Source organism: Trichoderma virens (genome assembly GCF_000170995.1).
Source record: "Trichoderma virens Gv29-8 chromosome Unknown TRIVIscaffold_84, whole genome shotgun sequence".
NCBI classification, from domain to species: domain Eukaryota; kingdom Fungi; phylum Ascomycota; class Sordariomycetes; order Hypocreales; family Hypocreaceae; genus Trichoderma; species Trichoderma virens.
Genome location: NW_014013665.1, coordinates 360,807 through 369,921, shown reverse-complemented (window position 1 = coordinate 369,921; position 9,115 = coordinate 360,807). Strand labels below are relative to the sequence as shown.

The 9,115-nt window shown below is 53.6% G+C and overlaps 4 protein-coding genes across 4 annotated transcripts; 2 read left to right on the top strand and 2 right to left on the bottom strand.

Annotated features, from left to right (window-relative positions):
• Nucleotides 1–530: 530 nt before the first annotated feature.
• TRIVIDRAFT_128702 (uncharacterized protein) lies at nt 531–1,775 on the top strand (the record flags this gene model as incomplete). Its single annotated transcript, XM_014097879.1, has 5 exons — nt 531–680; nt 829–898; nt 955–972; nt 1,063–1,267; nt 1,337–1,775. Coding segments are annotated over 5 exons (882 nt in total), but the record flags the coding sequence as incomplete, so codon positions are not given.
• A 764-nt stretch (nt 1,776–2,539) lies between these two features.
• Nucleotides 2,540–3,495, top strand: TRIVIDRAFT_181899 (uncharacterized protein; the record flags this gene model as incomplete). Its single annotated transcript, XM_014097878.1, has 1 exon — nt 2,540–3,495. The coding sequence occupies one exon, from the start codon at nt 2,704–2,706 to the stop codon at nt 3,493–3,495; it is 792 nt and encodes a 263-aa protein (XP_013953353.1).
• Nucleotides 3,496–4,018: 523 nt separating this feature from the next.
• On the bottom strand, nt 4,019–5,611 carry TRIVIDRAFT_50685 (uncharacterized protein; the record flags this gene model as incomplete). Its single annotated transcript, XM_014097877.1, has 3 exons — nt 4,019–4,987; nt 5,102–5,230; nt 5,483–5,611. Coding segments are annotated over 3 exons (1,227 nt in total), but the record flags the coding sequence as incomplete, so codon positions are not given.
• A 991-nt stretch (nt 5,612–6,602) lies between these two features.
• TRIVIDRAFT_172134 (uncharacterized protein) lies at nt 6,603–8,323 on the bottom strand (the record flags this gene model as incomplete). Its single annotated transcript, XM_014097876.1, has 1 exon — nt 6,603–8,323. The coding sequence occupies one exon, from the start codon at nt 8,072–8,074 to the stop codon at nt 6,848–6,850; it is 1,227 nt and encodes a 408-aa protein (XP_013953351.1).
• Nucleotides 8,324–9,115: the final 792 nt, after the last annotated feature.

Below are 9,115 nucleotides of genomic sequence, written 5' to 3'. Positions count from 1 at the left end.
CGGAAAGGCAAAAAGGGCTCTTTGCCTTGGATTGCCCCGAATCGCCAAGCTGTTTGCTGCCACCACCGGGCTCTTCCTTCTCGGCAGTTGGCTTGTCAAAGAAGCCTCTGGTGGAAAACACAGAGAACGAACGAGCTGCTAGCAATTAGGGGACCCCTCATCTTGACGGACCGGAAATGCCTGCTAGTGTCTGGCAGGGAACAGATAAAGGGACTAATCTTTAACGGTGGATCTTCAAGGTTCCACTTCGGTCTTAACCGTCTCTCTCTTAAGCCAAACAAAGGGTCATGGCTCCGTCTGGAATCAAAGTCCAACCCAACTCTTACCCACACTCTTCCTAGGGCACCATGTATGACGACGATGACACCACGTTTTCGCTGGTGTCGACGGCGTCGGTGACGGATGCTACGAGCATCACCACGCGGACCGAACTCGAGCTCGACCATGCCGATGAAGACGACGCCGAATTTGCGGGCGTCAGCGATGTGACCAGCGATTTTGAGAGCGGCTGGGAGGTTTCATCGGGGCCGTCAACCTCGGTCCCCCCCAGCGTTTACGAGGATGAGATTGCCTACGGCCGACGTTATCATGGCTTCCGCAGAGGCATCTATCCTATGCCCAACGATGAAGTCGAGCGTCACAGGGAGGAAACGGTCCACGCCCTGTTTCTTCAGCTAATGGTATGTCCGGGGAAGCGGGGAATATTGGTTATCATGTTGTGATCTTCTTTGGCTTCACGCTGGCGTGTGCCATCGATGCCATCAACGCCGTCGGCCTCGTCGGGGCAACTGGGTAATCGAATCGAATGCTCACATGTTTGGGCTGTAGGGCGGACATTTATTCTATGCCAACATTGGCGGCCATCCCCAGAAGATCATTGACATCGGAACCGGCATTGGTGAGTAACGCACACAGTTTTCGCATTCGCTCAAATGCTAATCAGCCGACGAACAGGAATCTGGCCCATAGATGGTACTGCAATTCTTTATGCCCTCATGTATACGTTTACTGGCGCATCAGTTCATCTTTTGCACGCGTGACTAACTGATGTCCTCCTGGTAGTCGCTGATCAGCATCCGAGCGCGAGTGTCATTGGCACCGATCTATCGCCAATCCAGCCATCATGGGTACCCATCAACGTCCGTATGTTTATCGAGGACAGCGAAGAACCCGAATGGCTCCACGGCTCCGAATTCGACCTGGTTCACTTCCGGCAGATGACGGATGTTTTGCGAGACCTGAAGGGGCTCCTTACCAAGATCTACCCGTTTGTTTCCGCCTTCCACAATGCAAAGCCATCGGGTTGTAAAGGAAGTGACTGATGATGGGAGGATAGGCATGTCAAGAACGGTGGATGGGTTGAGTTTCATGAACTCATGACGGAGATCCGATGCGACGATGGAACCATGAAAGACGACGATCCCCTCAAGGTGTTTCTCGATACTGTGAAAAACGGCCTGCGAGTTTACGGCATTAATATCCTCGCCATTACGGAGCTTGAGCAGATCCTTCGAGAGACCGGCTTTACAAATGTCCACTGCATCACAAAAAAGGTTCCGATCTCGACTTGGCCGCGCGACAAGACTCTGCGAGCCCTCGGTGTCTTTATGAAGACGACTATTAACGACTCCCTTGGAGCCATGGCAGCGAAGCCTCTGGCTGCGCTAAACCTATCCCCAGAACAACGAATCGCCATGCTGGAAGCAGCCCGAGAAAGCCTCGAGGATGACAACATCCACCGCTATGTCAACTGTTGCGTCTGTTACGCCCAAAAAAGAGAAGGCCACTATGCCGAGTCTCTATATTGAACGGCCTTGTTGTATTCTTTTATGGTGTTTTGCTATGATTGATCACGGAACTTTTCTACTTTGGATGGAAACACAACCTCAACCGGGCTTGAACTCTTGCCTCGTACTTGTGGCAGTTGGATGGATTTTTTTTATTTTCCCTTTTCCTTTACGCGGAGTTGCTACGGGATTCTTCATTAGAGATTGCGTACACGGGCTTGTTGCTGGTATCAAAAAGCTTTGCGAGTCTGTTTGTTTGTTTATGACAAGGATGGCCTCTCTCTTTCCCTCGCCCTCTCTCGTTTTCACCCACACTCTTTTTCTTCTGGTTCACAATGGATATTTTGACACTTATACTGTATTATAATACCCTCGGCATTGCAATGCCGCTTATTGATAGGCTTCATTTCGCATAGCCACTCATCTCGGCTTCGGGGATATTGCCCGAAGATGGTCGCTATTTGGCGAGCCCTACGAGGCCAACACGGTCAATATAGTTTTGATGCTGAGTCATCTACATTTGAAGTTGTAACCTCGTCCTATTGTATTTCTTTTACAAATATGTTTTCCGTCCCTATCTGGGTAGCACACTTAATCTCAAATATTCATAGCTTGGCCACTTCTTTGAGATGAGAGAGTGATGGTGGCGTGGCTGACACATGCGCCACTAGTGGCTGAAGCTTTCGGGTGCAATTGAACCACTGTTAAGCACCAGCCTTAATCAAAGCTTCAACTTCAACTTTTCGCCCTCTCATCACCATAAACATCTCCACGAAACGCTCCAACGCCCTCACACTGTCATCTTGTGCCACTCAACCCAGTATTTGAGACTTCGCCATTCCTCGAATCTTACCATCGAAAACCAATTCCTAACATCTCCGTCAAGACGGGCGTCTCTGCCCACTCCACCACCACAATGGCCACGACCACGCACGCCAAAGACGTCGCCGCCATCCTCAACCACACCGCGCGGCCCTACAACTTCCGCTTCTCGCCGTTCCTCCGCCAGACATACCAGGTCGGCCTCCCGCCCGACAGGCCCGCATGCAAGGCGTTCCAGGCGGGCAGCTGCCCCAACGGCACGCGCTGCGCCGAGCGGCACGTCTCAGACGGGCGCTCCAAGGACCAGCAGCAGCCGTCGGGCGGGCTCAACTCGCTCGTGTGCAAGCACTGGCTGCGCGGCCTGTGCAAGAAGGGCGAGCACTGCGAGTTTCTGCACGAGTACAACCTGCGCAAGATGCCCGAGTGCAACTTCTTCATGCGCAACGGCTACTGCTCCAACGGCGAGGAGTGTCTGTACCTGCACGTCGATCCGCTGTCCAAGCTGCCGCCGTGCCCGCACTACGACATGGGGTTCTGTCCGCTGGGCCCGCTGTGCTCGAAGAAGCATGTGCGGAGGAAGCTCTGCCCGTATTACCTGGCGGGTTTTTGCCCTGACGGGCTGGAGTGCAAGACGGGGGCGCATCCGAAGTGGTCCAAGGATCTGGAGAAGCCGGTAGCTAAGAGCGCGGAAAAGACAGAGGACGAAACGAAGCTGGAGGTGCAACAGTTTAGGGACGACGAGGGGGATCGCTTCAGAGACGGGAGGGGGGATCGTGACGGCCGTGAAGGCAGGGAGGATCGGGGCCATGGGCGGCATGGCCGGGGAGGAGGCGGGAGATGGAGAGGAGGAGGTGGACGAGGAAGGTTTAGGGGCAGGGGACACTGAGATGCTGAAATGTGGTGATGGTGCGAGGAAGAAGAGGGGAGAAGATCAAACGAAGCCAGGGCTCATGGCCGTTACGATACATTTACGACTTTTTTCGAGTCCTTTATGATACCCTGTTGGGATGGAGGCTATGGCGGGGAAGGAACACGAATCCAAAATGGGCGTTACACACATATACATATATACTTTGAACAACACCAGTCTGTATAGAGAGGACAGCATTATCAATGAAATAATCTGAATGAATGAATTTGAGTCAATAAAGTCGTGAGCGTATCTATGTACCGTCGATGAAATCAGAGTGGGTTTCCTTCCATGCATACATAAAACATCCAAATCGTTAAATACGGGTCTTTCAACATATATACCCATAGGTTTCCAGCTCAGGCCATGCTGTTCCGGCAGGCTGTTTGCGTCATCAGTTTCAAGGAAAATAAAACCGGCTTCTGCCTTTTTTTTTCTCGGTTCTTTTCATTTCTGTTTTTTTTGGTTCTTCTTTATTTTCATTTACCCTTTAAGTCTTTCAAGGAGCGGGGGAATCAGAAGGAGGCTGATCCCACTTGGCCGTCTCGCCCGAGTTCCAGACGTTGCCCTCAGACTGGACGGCGATAAACTCCTTGGACTCGGAGATGGATCCCTCGCCGCCCTCCTCGCCGTCGTCGCTGCCGTCCTCGGAGCCCTCGTACGAGCTCGTCTTCCAGGTGGACAGCTCGTCGACCTTGCGGATGCCCATCATCCAAGAGACGATGCTTCGGGGAGCCCATCGTCCGACGAATCCGTAGATGCTGGCGCCGAGGCCAATGCGAACGGTGTCAGACTTGACGGAGCCGTCGATGACGTCGAAGACAGTGGCGTGGAGGTGTCGCAGGGAGCTACCCTTGAGGCCTCGGATGCGGGCTCCGGAGATGGCCGACGCGGTCTGGGCGACGAAGTTTCGTCCGTAGACGTGTCTAGCACCGTCGGGCCAGACGAGCGTGTCCTCGGGGTTTCCTGCGCTGGTCACCAGGCCCTGGGTTGGCGAGCCGGTGCGGATCGGCACGAAGCCGGAGAAGTCGAAGGTACCGAGCTGCATGTGGGTCACGGGGATGTCGAGAGGTCGCAGTTCGGCCGTCAGGACCTCGGTGAAGGCCGACAGAGCGGAGCAGACTGTAGCTTCGGGGGCGTGGAAGGGCGGGTTGATGGAAGAGATGATGGAGGGGGTGAAGACGAGGACCTTGGGAGGAACCCATTTCTCTCCGATGGGGCCAAGCCTTGATGTGAGCAGCGGGAGGAATGTCTGGATGGTGAGGATGGGCTGCAGCAGGTGGGTGTTGAAGAGGTCGGCAAAGGCTGATGGCGGGATGGTGGCGATGGGAGAGGTCTGGTAGTGAAGGCTGGGGATCAAGAAGACGGATTTGAGCGTCAGCTGGTTGGGCTTGATGTTGGGTCCGGGAGCTCTGGGAGATGTGAGGAAGTGAGCAAAGCGCTCGATGGCCAGGCCGGCATTGGGAGGCTAGATGGAATAGGCAATTAGCAATCTTGCTTTCACATGCAAAACTTGGGACTTATACAGTCGTCCTCAAATCACCAAAGTGAGTCATGATGAGGACAATTGGGTAAGACTCACATTTGTGGTATCAATGGTGAGGGGCATAATGTCAGCACGAGAAAAGGACTTGACTGCGGCCTCGTCTTCAGGTGCATTGCACACGATGAAGACAATGAAGCCACGCCTCTCCATATCCAGAGCCAGCGACTTGGTCAGCGGCAGTCGAGGCGACCCCGCGATAACGACAACCTCGGAGCGGCCGCCATTCTTGCTTCGCTTGGCCCTCCGTACCTTTCGCACATATTTGTTCTGCTGGTAGCCCTTGTAGGCGACGGTGGTGGTGATCACGACGGCGGCACCGATCAAGTACTTGTTCCTCGAGAACCAGTTCTGCAGCTTCTCTATCGTCGACAGCGGCACGACGATAACCTCGGGCTTGGGCGGGGGCAGAGGCTTCACGATGTCAGGCAGCCAGTCGACCGTCGCCAGCCTCTCGCGAACGACCTCGGAGGCCTTGTCGACGCCCTTGTCGATGTACTCGGCGGCATTGTCCGTGACCCGACGAAAGGTGCCCGAGATGGTTGAGAGCTAGAGGGAAATTCTGAGTTAGCCGCGGCTACAAGGCTTTTGCCGCTGAGGCGAGAAAGAGGAGGGCAATCCTTACCACGTCCATCACCTGGTTGTTTTCGGTTGCCATGATGGGGGGGCTCTGGCTCTGGCCTGAAGCGTGGGGAAGAGAAGACGGGGAAGGAAGAGGAGGAGGAGAGGAAGAAGAAGAGAAGAGAAAAAAAAAGCTCGAGTTGGGCTCTGAGCCTGATGACGGTATTCAGAGCAGAGGCTTTCACAAGAAGGTGTGGAGACGGCCAGCTGGTCCGGTCGGGTCCCGGAGGCGGCTTTAGTGGGATGGGAGAAGGGAAGCGAGCGCTATAGGGCGCTATAAGGCGCTATAGGGCGGCGAGCGGTCCTGTGATTGGCGGTGGCTGCACGGCTAGGGGGGACAGGACCAGCTGTCTAGGGCTAGTGGGCGGCACTCAGCATGGGGGAGGAAGCCGGACGAGAAAAATACTGCTGCTACTAGTTGGAACACAATACATGGGTGTAATACAGGCTTGATAAGGAACGGTACGATGGAAAATAAGAGGGCTGGGAGGAGGAATTGCTCTGATGGCGGTTGAAGCAGCAACTTGGGACAAGCACCTTAAGGCACGTATGCATGAGCCATGTCCCAAGATGAGGGGAATTGGGTTCTCACGACTGCTGAATTACACATCATGGACACACGTCGAGCACCTCACACGTGTCACATGTGGGCACTTGATTCAACTCTGCAGCTCACCGCTCAGGGCGCTGAGACGCTGGCTAGCCCCATATAATGCAGAGAGGATGAACCAAAGCCGCATTGATGTTTGCTTTTGGACAAGGTACGAGATACGGGGTACTGTAGAGGACGGCGCCATTTCAAGGGGTTGGTGCGTCTATAGTATCTTAGGCACGTCCATTCAATGGCCGTTACAAGACTCTCCCCCTTCATCATCTCTGCACTCCCAAAGAGGAACAAATCACCAGACACCATGATTATACTCATACAGGCCCATACTTTAACCCGGTCTCCTCCAGTCCCCTTTCTCTGCCCCTCCGGCTCTCTGCCCCTCCCGGTCTCCATGTATGTGCATGTCCCTGTATCCGACGTGTAGATACACACATGTATCCATGTAAGGCATTGATGTATACTACCTACATGTATGTAGGCCTCGCTCGCTCGCATATCAAAACAATGGGGTATCGTCGTTCAACTGCATGTGTCATATCCACCCTAAGCCGATCCTAGACAAACGAAACGTACACAAGCGGGGTGACATATGCAGCGTATGTGCTGGGCTTGAAATACTGCGTCCACGTCAGATAGATGCCGTCGTCATACTCGCGCAGCAGGTGAGGATGCGCTTGCAGGCTGTACGACGGCAGGTCTCCATCGCCGTTGGGCCCTGAATAGAGGAGATACGGGCTCGTCCAGGGTCCTTCTGGGCTTGGGGCCGTCGCGATGTAAAAGTCGGCCGAAACGCTGAGGCTGGCCTGGCCGATCCAGACGTACGACTGGGCTCGATCTGAGTAGTAAAAGGTCCCTTGCCCTGTTGTTCCGGCATTGGGGATTGCGGCAGTTGGGTCGTCGATGGCGGGCTTGGTGCTTGTCCACCTGCGACGCACGTAGTATTCGTATTGGCTCTTGTTCTCGATGCAGTCGACGGGGACCCTTGCTAAAGCGACGCCTCCCGGGTGCAGCAGTCCAAAGAGATAGGCATACTCGCCTCTGACTACATTGCCATAGGTTCCATATGCAATCTCGTGATCCCCCCAGAAGTTGCCATCCACAGTTGCGACAGCCGGAAGCACATCCGGGTTGGGGTCGGGCGTGTATGTCATCTTGTAAAGCGTGGTAGAAGGCTGAGGTGTCAATAGCTCCAAGCTGCTACTGGCCATCCGGTTGTTGGACACCCAAGTATATGCCGTGACAGTTCCATCCAGAGCCGTTTCCGTGACCATTGGTGGTGAGTCTGGCCATGCTGTCCATCTGCTTGCCCCGTCATCACATGCCCCAGAGTTTGGGCACATGTTGAGGCCCAAGGGGTAGAATGTGGGAAGAGTCGGCCGCGGGCCATTCATCAAGAGAATGCTATTGGCGCCATCTGACCCTGCTCCTACTGGTCCTCCTACCTGAATAGCAGGTGCATCGTCTTGCTGATGGTCGGTCCAGCCGGCCGTGTTGGCAAAGACGTAGGCAAACTGGTTGGTGCCGGGGATGCGGACAGAAGTGTCTCGACAAGTCCAAAGGGTGCGGGATCCCATCTTGACTGAGCCGCATGAATCACGGCTGAGGTCGGGATCCGTCACATTGGCCAGGACTGTTGCGCTCTTGGCCTGGGGCATATAATGCGGTGTCAAGGTTGGCTTCTGCGAAATAACAAAGACCTTCTTGTCGTCATATTGAATAGGGGCCGCATAAGCAACATATGCGGCCAAGAGAGTCGTCAGAAAGAGAAAAACGTGCATCATTCGCCGTTGAAGCGTAGTACGCAACGAACAAGAAGTGCCCGGGGAAGAACGACAGTTGTATCTTGAAAGAAAGGAGAGAAAAGCAAGATAAGAAGTCAACTATACGGATAATCAAAGTTCTTCACCAGACAAAAATAGGGTCCCAACAATAGTTCAGATCCCCCAAAAAGAATGTAAAGTGGCGTCTTGGGTACCAGCCCAGACTTTCAGTGGACTTGATGGCACTCGGAGTGAGTAAAGGTACGAGGCCCGCCGTCCAAGAACAAAAAGAAAAGAAAAAAGCATCGCCACTGGTAGCGTTCAATATATGCAAAAGACAACTCACACCCTTGGCGCGTGGCAGCTCGGCCCCTGTCATTCGTTGCCCTTCTTGGACTCTCGATAAGGCAGCGTCGCAACGTATCTGGAGACTCGTTTTAGTAACCCGAGTCAAGGCTCCTATTGCTTCAAATTGCTCAGAGGCTCCAAGCAAGACGGCCGATTAGGCCCATAGTTTTTTGCTAGAGCCAACAACGAGATGCAGATAGTTTCAACCATGGCCCACACAGCGCCACCCTCTTACTTTGAGGGGAAGATTTGAGTGAAACAATTGTTAATCTGGTTTGTGGTGAGATAATCGAGGTACAGAGTGGCTCATCCTGGTGGGAATAAAGGCGGTGCAAGAACGGAATAGACGACCGACTAGGTAAAGACGAAGCCGATCTCCAGCTAGGTCGCTAGCTTGAAACTATCATCTCGCCCTACTAATACCCAGGATTTGATTTGGAGAAGGATTGAAGAGAAAAAAGGTAGTGAAGTGGGGTGGTAGGCCATATATTGTGATAAGGGAAGAGCCTATTTTGATCTCTGTAGATATTTCCTGCTAGTGTGGCGAGCTCTGTCTATAGGCGTGCAAGCTTGCATTGGCACGTGTAGCTGGGGCTTGGAAAACAAGTAAATACATGTAATAGGCGCGCCCTTTCTGTCCTTGAGAATCATAAGCTAGATGAGCAACCCTGCCTAGATCTAAAGAGAATTGCCCATAATACTCGGAGGAAAATT